At 32.2% G+C, this 14,566-nt stretch overlaps 1 protein-coding gene across 1 annotated transcript; it reads right to left on the bottom strand.

The window, feature by feature from the left end:
* Positions 1 to 3,743: 3,743 nt before the first annotated feature.
* LOC104120792 (cytochrome P450 86A1) lies at positions 3,744 to 6,235 on the bottom strand. Its single transcript, XM_009632634.4, has 2 exons — positions 5,818 to 6,235; positions 3,744 to 5,206 (listed from the first exon to the last, which is right to left on the bottom strand). Exons 1-2 carry the CDS (start codon positions 6,114 to 6,116, stop codon positions 3,940 to 3,942), a joined length of 1,566 nt encoding a protein of 521 aa, XP_009630929.1. The 5' UTR covers positions 6,117 to 6,235; the 3' UTR covers positions 3,744 to 3,939.
* Between the last annotated feature and the right edge of the window lie 8,331 nt (positions 6,236 to 14,566).

The raw sequence follows: 14,566 nt of genomic DNA, 5'->3' as shown, positions 1-14,566 counted from the left end.
TTACATATCACTCATGAAGTTAAGGACACTATGTCCTTAATATTTACACAATACTCATAAAGTTAAGAATACTATGTCCTTAATATTTACACAATACTCATAAAGTTAAGGATACTATGTCCTTAACATTTACAATGCACACATGAAGTTAAGGACACCATGTCCTTAACATTTATACTGCACATATGAAGTTAAGGATATGATGTCCTAAAGTTTAACAACAGAAGGTACAAATGCAAGTTAAGGACATTATGTCCTTAATATTTACATTGCACACATGAAGTTAAGGACACTATGTCCTTAATATTTATGCTGCACATATGAAGTTAAGGACATAATGTCCTAAAGTTTAACAACAGAAGTTGCAAATACAAGTTAAGGACATTATGTCCTTAACATTTATATTGCACACATAAAGTTATGGACATCACGTCCTTAACATTTACACAATACATATGAAGGTAAGGACATGATGTCCTAAAGTTTAAATACAAGTTAATGACATTATTTTCTTAACATTTACATTGCACACATGAAGTTAAGGACACTATGTCCTTAACATTTACGCTGCACATATGAAGTTAAGGACATGATGTCCTAAAGTTTAATAACAGAAGTTGTAAATACAAGTTAAGGACATTATATCCTTAACATTTACATTGCACACATGAAGTTAAGGAGACCACGTTCTTAATATTTACACTGCACATATGAAGTTAAGAACATGATGTCCTAAAGTTTAACATCATAAGATGCAAATACAGGACACTTTGTCCTTAATATTTACACAACACTCATGAAGTTAAGGACACCATATCCTTAATATTTACACAACACCTATGGACACCACGTCCTTAACATTTACACTGTACATATGAAGTTGAGTACATGATGTCCTAAAGTTTAACAGTAGAAGGTGCAAATACATGACACTTTGTCCTTAATATTTACACAACACTCATGAAGTTAAGGACACTATGTCCTTAATATTTACACATCACCCATATCTAGCACGTGGGCATTTTTGTTCGGGCGGGTAAAAATTTATTAAACACTCGCTAAAGAGTAAATACATTTAAAACAGTGGCTAAAAAATAAAGACATCTCTAATTAGTAATTATTTGTGTACTTCCCCCTTAAAATGCGGGGGAAGTGTACGGTTAGCCACTCATTAGAGATGTCTTTACTCTTTACCCACTGTTTAAAATGTATTTACTTTTTAACCAGTGCTTAATAGATTTTTATCCGCCCGAATAAAAATATCCTTGTGCTAGACATGGGTGCTGTGTAAATATTAAGGACATGGTGTCCTTAACTTCATGAATGCTGTGTAAATATTAAGGATTTAGTGTCTTATATTTTCACCTTTCGTTGTTAAACTTTAGGACATCATGTCCTTAACTTCACATGTGCAGTGTAAATGTTAAGGACATGACGTCCTTAACTTCATATGTGAAATGTAAATGTTAAGGACATAATGTCCTTAACTTGTATTTGCACCTTCTGTTGTTAAATGTTAGGACCTCATGTCCTTAACTTCATATGTGCAGTGTAAATGTTAAGGACATGGTGTCCTTAACTTCATGTGTGCAGTGTAAATGTTAAGGACATAGTGTCCTTAACTTTATGAATGTTGTGTAAATATTAAGGACATGGTGTCCTTAACTTCATGAATGTTGTGTAAATGTTAAGGATAAAGTGTCATGTATATACACCTTCCGTTGTTAAATTTTAGGATATCATATCCTTAACTTCATATGTGCAGTGTAAATGTTAAGCATATGGCGTCCTTAACTTCATGTGTGCAGTGTAAATGTTAAAGATGCCATGTCCTTAATATTTACACAGCACTCATGAAGAAAGAGTAAAAACGTCTTTTCGTATTAATTTTAATAGAGTAATGGCTAATTTTGCTCAGCATTAAAAATATTGGATAAAAATTAAATACCATATTAAAAAGTGACTATCCCAAGCTATTTTCTACTTAAAAAGCTTGAACCAGCCTAGGCCAAGGATCAACAACCGGCGGACCGGTTCTTGGTGGGTCGCGACAAGAGCATATCTAGAAGGTCGGTTAAATTTTTATGTGAATCTAGTAGCTTTTAGCTAGATCTTCTTTATACCGTATATGTTAATTTATAGTGGCATGTGAATTCAGTAGTTTTTAGCTAGAGCTTCTTTATATATATATATATATATATATATATATATATATATATTAACTGATTATCTATAAATAGTTTAGTGTAAACCCAATTATCATTGTAGCTAGTATGAACTTGAGGTTGATGTAGGAATCCAAAAACTTCAAAATCTCGAATTTGTCTTTGAATCTAGGTAGGTTATTTTATCTTACTTAGTAAAGGTCTATGTCCAATTGGTTGATGCTCTCTCCATAGAGAGAAATAGTAATATTGGATATTGAGATATCAAGTGACTCCACGGGCAGCAACTCAACGACTTTGTTTTATGCTGGAGAAACTTGCTACCAGAAAGGCATGATTGGTCATGAATTCAGATTTTAAAGAAGTGCAAGCTGAATTAGTTGCAGATAGGTGGGAACAATTTGACTTGTACCAGAATAAAAGTAAATTTTCTGACTTTAACCAGGGATCATAAGATTTCCCCCAAGGAAGCAAAATATATTTCGTCCTTGATTCACCAACCAATTAAAGGGAGGTGGATACATCAATATTGACATACAGTATTTTGTACTCTGTGTACCAATGCTACTCAGAGTTTATACACTGATGGTGTTTTTGTACATTTGCTAATTCAAAACATAAATGTAAGAATCATAATAAGTGAAATTAGTATCATAAAAAAATAAAATTACTTGTAATCTTCTATATCAAGTAACAGTTTAATTTTTTTTATACTTTCCATGGATATAAATTAAAACCTTCAAAGGATGCCTTGTGTTTTTAATACATGCAGAGGCGGAGCTAGGATTTCAATCCTATGAGTTCGAGATTCTAATTCTTTTAAGTTACTTGGGTTCAAAATTGATATTTGTATATAATTAATGAAGTTTTAAAAGATAAATATAAGGTTTGAACCAGAGGTGGATCTAAGATTTTTATAATATGGGTGCACTACTAAAAAGGGGAAAAATAAAAGTATTAAGTGAGAATTGATCCCTATTCCTCTAGCTAAATAACTTAGTATTCAACCAAGTGCATAATTTAGCCTTTTGGGAACATGGATGCCACTAGGTAATATTTGATCAATTCTAAAAAATATGTACATAAAATACATAGTTTGACGGAAAGACCAAGGGTTCACGTGCCCCATACACTGGGCTATAGATCCGCCCCTGGTTTGAACCAAAGCTACTGGGTTCGACCGAACTCGTAGTTGGTACTGTGGTACCGGCCCTGAATACATGTATAAGTTTTTACGTACTTATTTTCTATAACAATTAGGGTTTAAGACTAATTAATTCCACTAATCAAACATTTTCCTTGTTACGTTGCATGCAATTCCAATCAAGCATAAATGCTTTAGTACTATCCGCTTGGACCTATTAAATCTAACGTGCTTTTTCTTAATTCTTACTATTCGTAGATACTAGTAGTACTAATAATACAAGTTTTACTTTAAATTTCTCGCAAGCCCTTCTTGTGCTAATCTATGTCGTTTGTTTGGTACTCAAAAGTAAGTCAGCGGGGACATATTTACTATCATCATACAGCAGTTATAAAAATATAAACTTGAATTTTTATTCGAATATGAGGAACATATGAATAAAAAGTAATAAATCATTCTTAAACTCATGATTCGAAGTAACCATACAGATCAACAAACACAATGAAAAACTGAAAATATGATAATTAAAAGTAAATACAATTATAAAATCACCAATATTACCATTTGACCATGCATATATTGCATAATTACATCCTCAAAAGTATTCTCAGTTCCCATAATACCATTTATTCAAGCAGACATAGCGACCTTTGGAGCTGCAGGTGCAAGTTCACGAGGATTCAAGTAAACTTTAAGCCCATTCTTCATGAACAAAGTTAGAGACATTTTCTGTTCAACTTTATGACCTGGAACCGGTAAAAGCCGGTAACGAAGCAATATAGCAGCAGCCACAGATTTCATCTGGAGATAAGCCAAATCTTTGCCTAAGCAAGTTCTCGGTCCACCATTAAATGCCACAAATTTATACCCATCCTTTGGCGGTTCGAACCGGTCTCTTCCGGTCGAGAGCCATCTTTCCGGTTTAAACTCCATGCAATCCTCTCCCCAAACCGTTTTCATTCTCCCCACAGAGTAAATAGAATAAGTCACAGTCGAACCGGCTGGGACCCACGTGCCATCTGGCAAAACATCATCAGAAATGACATATTTGAAATCTTCAGGGACTGAAGGGTACAAACGTAAAGTCTCAGCTAAAGCTGCTTTTAGATAAATCAATTTATCAGCTTCATCAAAAACCAATGGCTCTTCAATCCATTTTTCGTAATCTTCACCACGGCTTTCTTTTAAAACAGTTGATATTTCTTCAATTATCTTATTTTCCACGTGGCGGTTGTTCATGACGTTCCAGAAGAACCAGCTCATAGCCACTGATGACGTGTCACGTCCAGCTAGGACAAAGTTTAAAGCAATGCGTTTTAGTACATCACTTGGGAAGGAATTGCCGTTTACGTCCTTTTTCTTCATAAAACGTGACAATAAATCATCGGATGGACTTTCCTTACGTGATTCCAATGCCTCCGAAATGTAATTTTCGACAACTTGGAGGCTTTTTTGTAATCTTTTTTCAGCTCCAATGCCTAAAATTTTTTTCAACCTCCACAGAAAATAAGGGTATAAAAGTCTTTGCATTGTGGCCTCAGTGGCTGAATCAAAAGCTATAGCAAATGGATTTTCAGGCATTTTAGGGGAAAGTGTTTCAGGGTCTTTACCAAAAGTAAGTCCGCAAATATTATCAAAAGTTAAACGTAGCAATAAATCTTGTAATTCGACAGGACTTTTCTCCTTAGCAGCTTTATCCAAAATTACCCATAAACGAGTTCTGATGGTCCGGTTCACCCACCGGTTCATGGCTTGTCGAAGTGTCCGGGTTGTAAACTCAAGAGCTGCGGTTTTCCTCTGCATGAGCCACGTGTCACCGTCGCTGTTGAATATACCTTGACCCAAGAGGTCATCGAATGCACTTTGCCATGTTGGCCCTTTGGGATAATTATCAAACCTACATGCAGGAAAATCAAGTAGCAAACAAATAAAGTACAAAAAAAAAAGAAGCATAATGCTAGCTGCATATGAAGATATTTTTTCCCTTTAAATATGTATAATGCATCAACAAGTTAAGAATAACTACGCTTCAAACAAGTTGATATAGGCTAATACATATTCTTAATATCATTCCATTCAACTTCCTCGTAGACCAATAATATACTCCTCCATTTTAATATATGTAAATCGTTTTGATTGTGCACAACATTTTGATAAAGAAATGAATACTTTGAAACTTGTGATTTTAAAGAAGTCATAACATTTATGTAAATATAAAATTTTTTGAAACTTGTGCTCTTACACATATCATATTATTTGTATAGCTATAAATACTTTTATTAATGGTAAAATTAATAGTTTATTTGAAATGTAGAAAGTGATTATCCTTTCAAAAACAGACTAAAAAGGAAATAGGTGTATAAAATAAAAATAAAAAAGTACCCGAAGTTCACTATAATAAGTATTGTATAAATTTCTTACAGGACTAAAAGACCTAGAAAGAATTGGAAAAAATACATTAATTCTACTAATAGTATTTTTAGAATTAAAAAAATAAATAAATTAAACCTGGTTCGAAGGATGTGTTCGATGTTCTTTGGGTGACATGTGACAGTATAGAACCCTTGTTTCCAAGCAAGAAATGGTATGCAAATGGTGGACGTTTGATATGTAGCAGCTCCACCTGTGGAACGTAGATTTTCAGAAATCCAGTCGTGGAATCTTCTTCTGTTCATGAAGGTGTAGGGGAGGCTACCGACTAGTGGCCACACTTTTGGACCCGTGAGCCTTTGGGCTAAGAGCCAGAACCAGAGGAGATAAACTGTAGTTGCAGCTGCTATTCCAAAGTAAATTACTACAGGATCCATATGATTGTTTATCTTTTCCCTTCTTCTGTTTTGGTTTTCGTTTATGCGGAGTAGAGAAGAAAAATGAATTAATAGCTTCTCGATCTGGTGGATGATTGGAAGAGAATGTGTTATGGGAATTAAAGGAAGGGCATAGGGTTTTTATATTTACAGAATGCATTAAGGGAAAGGTTTAGGAGAGAGTTGTTGAGAATTTTTTAGCCATGAAGAAGAGAAGGTCCTTATTCGGTTGATAGGAATGGTAATTCATTTTATTTGCATACGCAAGCCCGTATTGGTTTTTCGCCTTCATATGAGTGCACACGTCTCATGTGCGTTACAATTTTTTATTCTTGCCCATGTACTTGTCTCTCATTCTAAGATAATAATCTTATTTCAAAATCTATCGACTTTTTATTTGTTCAAATCAAACCTTTTGATTGCAGTCATTAATCTAATACCAATAATTTACTTTCTTCGGTAAATACATGAGTAATTAAACTCCATGCATGATACAAATAAATATATACAGTATACTAATATACTCCTATCGAACATTCTTATTTTTCTTTCATTTGTCATCACATGCATGAGGGTTTGAAATCTGTGTGCTATTAATTGTTTAACCATGCAGTATTAATGTAATTAGAAGAGCTAAACAGGAACCCATTACTTGAAGAATGGAGTATATATGAAATTAAACCAACTCTTATAAAATAAAGAACGAAAAAATAAAAGAAGGTACAAACATGACAAAAATTGGGGAGTGGTTGGGAATCGGTTTAGCTGTGTTGAGAAATAGGGCTTTGCTCCAAAAGCTAGAAAATGATTCTAGTATAATGATTCTACCGTAGATATTGGAAGGCTTGAATTAGAAGCTAGCTCAGAAGGACACACCACGCACTTATCTCCTTCGACTCCTACTGACTATAGAGCAAATTTCGGCACATTGCAAAGTCTTCTCAAGCAAGAAATGTTGAAACAGATTATACTTAAACGCAATAAATTTTTACAGCATCAATATATTTTAACCGATTATAATAGGTTATTGGACTATCAAATTATTAGGATTGCTATTTAAACAATTACTGCTTATTATTGTATGTCTAATTAGGAGATATACGAAATTTGTACGGTCGCACAGAAGTTATATATATATACTCGACTGAACCACATGTTCGTATAGATTATAGAGCCTCTTTACTTCCAACTTTTCCTGATTTAGCTCTTTCTTTGGAAAAAAGGTTCTTACATCTATAACAACCCTGACTTTTGCAATTCTATAAAGGCATTAGCTGCAACTCATGGAATTAGAATGCCATATAATACAAAAATCACCATACAAGATGTTATGCTTGCTGTTAGAATAAATTATTTCAATAGCTAATGCTGTCACGTCAAAATATTGGACGTATAAGAAACATCTAATGCTGCAAATTGCACTAGAACAGTTCATGCCAGATTGTTTTTAAAGTTCTCTTAGAATTTATGCAACTGCCTTATTTAGAAGAAAACCTTTTCCAACAAAGAGACAAAGATACACCCATATTCCTAAAAGAGAATAACAAGAGGAAGACAAGTTAAATATAGAATTACTTGGTTCGGATAACATAATAAAATGAACTTGATTTTTACCTTGATGTAGCAACAACAACAACAACTACTACGGTTAGTGGCGTACGCAGAATTTTCCGTAAATGATGTCATATTTAAAGAAGAAGAAAAAATGACTCTTTCTGTTTCAAATTAGATGACACATTTCCCTTATCAAGAGTCAATTTGACTAAACTTTGAAGCTAAATTGTTGGTTAGAGCATCTGCTTAGTTAGCGGAGGTCTTGAGTTCAACTCTTAACAAGAATATTTTATTTTCCTGTTTTTCTATATTTCGCTTTAGTTGTACTCGTTGCGCAAAAAAATATAATCGATACATGTTATATCCTTTGTATACACCCATGTATACACTCGATACAAGTTGTATTCTTTGTATACACCCTTGTATTTTGCCTTGGTTACAATTGATACATATTGTATTCCTTGCACGAATGAATATAATTGCGCGAATGAATACAGTTGATACACGTTGTATTCGTTGCGCGAACAAATACAGTTGACAGAGGTTGTATTTGTTGCGCGTTTGAATACAAGTGATACAAATTAGTAACAATTGAATAGTAGCTACGAATGGTAATTAGGCAAACTATAATTACTAGGCTCTAAACTATATTGGTTTATGAAAATTCTTCTTTATTTTATTTGCCAAAATGGATGTCTTGCAGTTGATTGTCTTTTTTCCCCTGTAAATTACTCGATAGTCACCGTATTTTCTTTGCCTAGGAAAACTGTGCTTGTGGTTTTGTTAACTATTTTTTGATAAAGAAATTTTGTTAACTATTTTGACAGCATTATTTTCTTTGCCTAGGAAAACTGTGCTTGTGGTTTTGTTAACTATTTTTTGATAAAGAAATTTTGTTAACTATTTCGACAGCATTATGAGGATGCACTTTTAGCCAAGTACCCCGCTATCTTCTAAGTTTTCATATTATTCTTAATTTTCAGAAGCTGATATATATAATATTACAAAATACAATCTGTGGACGAATGGCTAAAGCATTTATTCGTACACAAATCCAGTAGGTTAAGGCATTACTTACAATTCATTTAAGCTCCTGAACAAAAAACTCATTAATTATCATGTTATCTTCTTGATCACTTAAGGCATTAATTTGTCTTATCGGGTAAACTAATAACAGTATCAAAGTATTTGTTTACCCGTAATATGGTATAGTTGATTTTTTAATATAATTTATAGACACGTAAATTAAATTGATCCAATAAAATAAAATAATAATAAACAAAAGTGAATAAATTAAGAGTAATTGAAGAAAATATGAGTTTGAGCCTTGAATTGAGCTTCCCCGGAAGCAAGAACAATATCAAGAACAAAGTACTTAGCAAAATAATGTTAACATAATAAGAGAGTAATACTTTTTTTAGACTAGTATTTTGTGTCCTTCAATGGGTACAAATTTCTCTATTTATAGCTAAATTTGGGGAGATAAAATCCCCAAATCAAGCTTCTATTTAAGGTGAATAAAGACCCATCTTGATAGTTGCATAACAGTTGAGTGTAAATGCTAGGATTCTCCGTAACGGCTGCTCCTTTAATATTGCCTTCTTCAACCGGTATCTTGCTTTCAATTTCGTCTCTCCGGTGATATTTTCGGAACTCATACAACACCGATCATATGCTTGGATCCGATGTCATATGTTTAATGAATCATCTCCTACGTGTCTTTGCTGCCACATGTTTGCTTGACAAACATCCACTTTACATCTGTTAATTTACCCTATACAGATAGTCCCCTGCTTTACGGTGACTCAACTTGATATGACTAGGAAGCAGATAAGACCTATTGTCTTGGCAAAAGAGTTCTTGAACGGTTTCTGACACTTGAAAGGACGCACGTCTCTTTGCATTTAATGAGCCGAACACGTGTTATCCTGTAATTCAACAAGTATTTTCGTCACTTACCTAGGTAATGATGGCCTTGCATTCTGCCGCCTATAAACTTCTCTCCTTTTCACCACTTTCATCTTTCACTTTTAGCAACTTTCTTCTTTGAGTTTTCCTAATGTTTTCCTGCAACTCTCTTTTCCTCAACAAAACTTACAAATTCATACTTTCCATCACGACGTCTTCTATTATTTCTTCCTCCGGTTACACATGGACTTGTATCAACGGCGGCCCATCCAAGAAGAATAAGTCTAAGAAATCTGATGTCGGACCTCCCTCTATAAGCACCATCATCCCTTCTCATTTGCCTTGCGTAAATGATCTCCACATTCAGAAGGAATCTTATGACCTTGATAACGACAGAAACATGGATGTTGGTGAATATCCCTCTTCTATTTGCCCGACCAGTATTCCTGTTGTAAAAGAGGATTATGGCTGGAAGAATATTGAAGTTTCAGCCCCCAGTGAAGTGGAATTTTTTCAAAAATAAATTTCAAAAATGTGTTTGTTCATAAAATTTTGAAGAATTATTTTCCCCACTCACAAAACTAAATATTTTTCAAGTGAAATGCATGTTCAAATATCATTTCAAATTCTAAATACTACTTTTCAACTTAACTCCAAATACTACTTTTTTCACAAATTACGATTTTTTATGTCCAAACGTCTACCAAGTCATAGTATATGAGAAATATCCGAAGATACAAACTTTCGTGTTTGATTGGTATTTGATTTTGGGCAAAATACAAAATTTATCGGTCGGCCAAAATTACTTGATTCGTTAGCTGAAGTTATATTAAATATGTATATTTTTTTTTTATATATAATACATATATATACACAAAGATAATATATTTTGTCGTCTATTATTTTTGGGAGCGGCTATAAATATACATTTTTCTTTGATTTTTCCTTAGGACTGTGCTTTTCCTGTAGGAATTATTTACATCATGCTTTTCCGGTAGGAGTCATCTACATTATACTGGAGGAAACTAATAGCCTGTTTTGCCAAGCTTCTCCAAATTTAAAAGCACTTTTTTTTAATTAAAAAAAGAGGAAAAAACATAATTGTGCCATATTTCAAAAAATATGACAAAACCTTAGCAGTATATATCATTTAACATTTGGCAGCTACTAAATATTTACATACCATATTAAATACCAATTAGTGATAGGAATCCAGCTGGCCCAGACGAGAATATTGCCTTCCGATTTTTTCGCTCATAAGTATAGTTCCATTTCTTAAACGGATATCTCTATTCGTTATACTACATTTCATAAGTATATACCTCTAACAATATTTTGTATGATAAGTAACTTTGTTTGAAACTTATTTAATAATGATATTTTGATATTTCACGTATTTTGTTTCAGTTATTTATAGGTCTTATATATTTATATATTTCTTAATACTGGTATAATAATTGTATTCATATTTTAGACATGTTTTTTTGTAAAATATTTGTAGCTATTATACATGGTATTTTCTTCTTAGGCTTTATTCATGGTATAATTCAAGTATAATAGTGATATATTATAAATATAAAATATTTATACATGTGGTATATTAATTTAGGGATATATATGATGATTATACAATATAAATTACGTATAATTAATAAAAATTGTATAATCATAAAATATCAGGTATTTTATTTGCAACTTCGAGAGACTTCTCATCTGAAAAATGTCAAATAACCCTTTAAAATGAGTGCATAATTTGGAAAATGAAAAACAAATTTTAAACAAGAAGTCTTAATACATATGTGTGTTGAATCTCTGTTTGGAAAAGGGATGGAAAATGGTGATGAAACCGGACGGATGGGGCCTGGGGGAGGGGTTTGGGGAATAGAAAGAGAGAATTGGAAGAGAAAGGGTTTCTAACTCTTATTTTTTGGTTCTAGCTTTTTTGGTAAATTAGGTAACTGTCCTTAATTTGTGCTTTAGTATTTATTTTGAAAAATCATATTTAATTAAATATGCTATAAAAGTAAATAAATCTGCTACTTTTGAAATAAACCAAGAGTCATGTTATTTATATAAAAAGGTTTTGAAACTTGATTTACCATGTAAAAATCTCTTAAAAAAAAGTACTTTTTTTCAAAGTTGAAGTGTTTGGCCAAGCTTTTAGAAGGAAAGAAGTGTTTTTGAGTAGAAATAGAAGCAGTTTTGGAGAATCAGAAAAAAGTAGCTTCTTCTTAAAAACACTTTTTAAAAAATCACTTTTGAGAAAAATACACTTATTAGAAGTACTTTTTAAAAACTTTTGGCCAAACACTAATTGATGCTCAGAAGTGCCTTTTAAATTAATTAGCCAAACACAAACTGCTTCTTACTAAAAGTACTTTTGAAAAAAAGCACTTTAAAAAAAGCATTTCTCAAAATAAGCTGATTTTTGAAACTTGGCCAAACAAGCTATAAATACTATGAAAGAACCTTAAGAGGGAGAAGAAAAAGCTGTAGGGGTGGGCATCGGTCGGTTCAGCTCGGTTCGTTTTAATCGGTTCGGTTTTCGGTTTCAAGCCATGGCAAAAAATAATACGAAACAACAAAAATAGATTACTTTTTGCAGCAGATGCAAGTGCTTCTACTGTCTTCAACTAACCCATATACGTATATATATCTTTAAAAATATATACATAAAATACGGAACATATATTTTTCAATAATGTTGCTGTATCAAAGTTTATGTTGTGATGTTGATGATAGTACAGTTTGACACGGAAAAGAGCTAAAGCTAATGCCGCCACTACCAAAGATTGATTTAGTTGATCTATTTCCCACTACCAAAGACCAACGAAGCAAGTAATAAATCAGTAAGCACAATAAAAATTCATAAAAAAAAAAAATTAAGAAATTGAAATGAAATGAAGCAAAAATTACCTGACAGAAGAGAGGAGCACAAATTTAGAGTAAGAAGAATGGCTGCGAAAAGCTATGCTTAGATAATTGAAACCCCTCATCTTTTTTCCTTTTTCTATTACCAAATTGTTTAAGATTTAACACTTCTTCAGTATTTTCTAGCAAATCAGCTTTAAGCTATGGATCAAGTGAAGTGAGTAGTGAAAACAAGGAATGTGAAAAACGAGTAGAAAATTCGTTTTTTCGGTTTAACCGAAAATCGACCACCTAACCGAACACTGAACTTTTTAAAACTATAAACCGCAAACCGACTGAATAAATCGAAAAACCAAAACCAAATAAATCGAAATTTTCGATTCGGTCATTTTTTCGGTTCGGTCGGTATTATCCCCACCCCTAGAAAAAAGTGGACATCAACTCATATTTACATGGGAAAACTACACTATATAGCCTCTTTAAAGAAAATAGAAGAAAAAATCTACTATATTTTTTATATATTATGTATAATATACATATTTATATATAATTAGTGTATATTTTTTATATATAATTATTTTTGGTTGATCGACCATATATATATATATATACATATATATATATAACTTGCCCTGATTACATCCTTGATATTTTCACATTACTAGTTTTTCTCTTTGTAAATATTTTTTTTTTCATTTCCTCTTTTCTTAGTGGGAGTTTGGACATAAGAATTATAAAATTCCAACAAAAAGTAATTTTTTTTTAAGTGAAAATGATATTTGAAAATTAGAGTTGTGTTTGGACATGAATATAATTTTAGGTTGTTTTTGAAGTTTTGTGAGCGATCTGAGAGAAAATTTTGAAAAAAAACCTTTTGGAGTATTTTTAAATTTTTGAAAAATTTCAAAATTCATTTTCAAGTGAAAATTGAAAATTTTATGGCCAAACACTGATTTCGAAAAAAATTAGAAAAATTTTGAAAAAAATAAAAAAAATTCTTATGTCCAAACGGCTCTTAGTCAAGCTCACGTATACTAACTCAAATGGTTGAGCTATGTTTAGTCTGGAACTTAGAGAAACATTCTTTCTATCAAAGAAGAATTTCATGTAGGATGTATGTTAAAAGATTGATTTTCCTTTACGAAGAATTATGACGTTATAATATAAATGTATTTTGACTTTTTTCTCTTCATCGCGAACAAGTTCACTAGTTTAATGAATAAAATAGAGGAAGTACCAATTTCCAGCTTGGATTTTCTATTTAAATTGATATTCCAATATGCTCATTAGTTTTATTAGAATTTCTCAATGGTTTGAGTATATGTGATTGTATGTTGTAATTTTTTATGATTTTGAATAACACATCTTAAGTTAACTTTTAAGATTCAATTAATTCCAATATTCATTGTCATATTAGATTCAACATTTTGTTCCCATGATTTAAGCTAATACAGTAACAACAACAACAACAACATATTCAGTATTATCCTACATTGTGGAGTCTGGAAAAGATAGTATGTAGGCAGACCTTACTCCTACCTTAAGAGGACAGTATTTAAGCTAATACAGCGACACAATCAATTTAGTTCCACCGATTCTAACAAATTATTTATCCTTTTTTCCATGTTATCAATTTTACCTTATTATTAACATTATTTCTACTTGGTTTTTGGAGAATTTAATAGTGTGGATGCTGAGCTGCTAGCAGGGCGGAGCTGCAGTTCTATTTTCGGTTTTAGTGTAATGTAGGTAATTTTGATTCAAACCTTGTATTTGTGCTAAAACTTCACTTCAAATACAAGGTAAACTCACATTCCTAAAATCCAAAATAAATAAACTCAAAATCCTAATTTCTCCCCAGCGGCTAGAGGACATTGCATATTACTACTAGATTTATTCTTGCCACTGTAGTAGACTAATTAATGCAACCACCAAATAACCAATGTTGCACAACACGAAAAGCTCATATCAAATGAAATGTTCAATTATATAGGAGTAATAGATTACAAGAAAGCAGAACTCCAGTGGTTTTTTCGAATCTCAATATGCTCGACACTGTTGTAAACAAAAGAAAAAAATAAGCAGACTTACAGAGAAATAATTAATTGATGAGTTCA

The sequence above is a fragment of the Nicotiana tomentosiformis genome, chromosome 6, assembly GCF_000390325.3.
Source record: "Nicotiana tomentosiformis chromosome 6, ASM39032v3, whole genome shotgun sequence".
In the NCBI taxonomy this organism is placed as follows: Eukaryota; Viridiplantae; Streptophyta; class Magnoliopsida; order Solanales; family Solanaceae; genus Nicotiana; species Nicotiana tomentosiformis.
The sequence above is the reverse complement of the archived record's forward strand: the minus strand, read 5'-3'. Positions and strand labels throughout refer to the sequence as shown.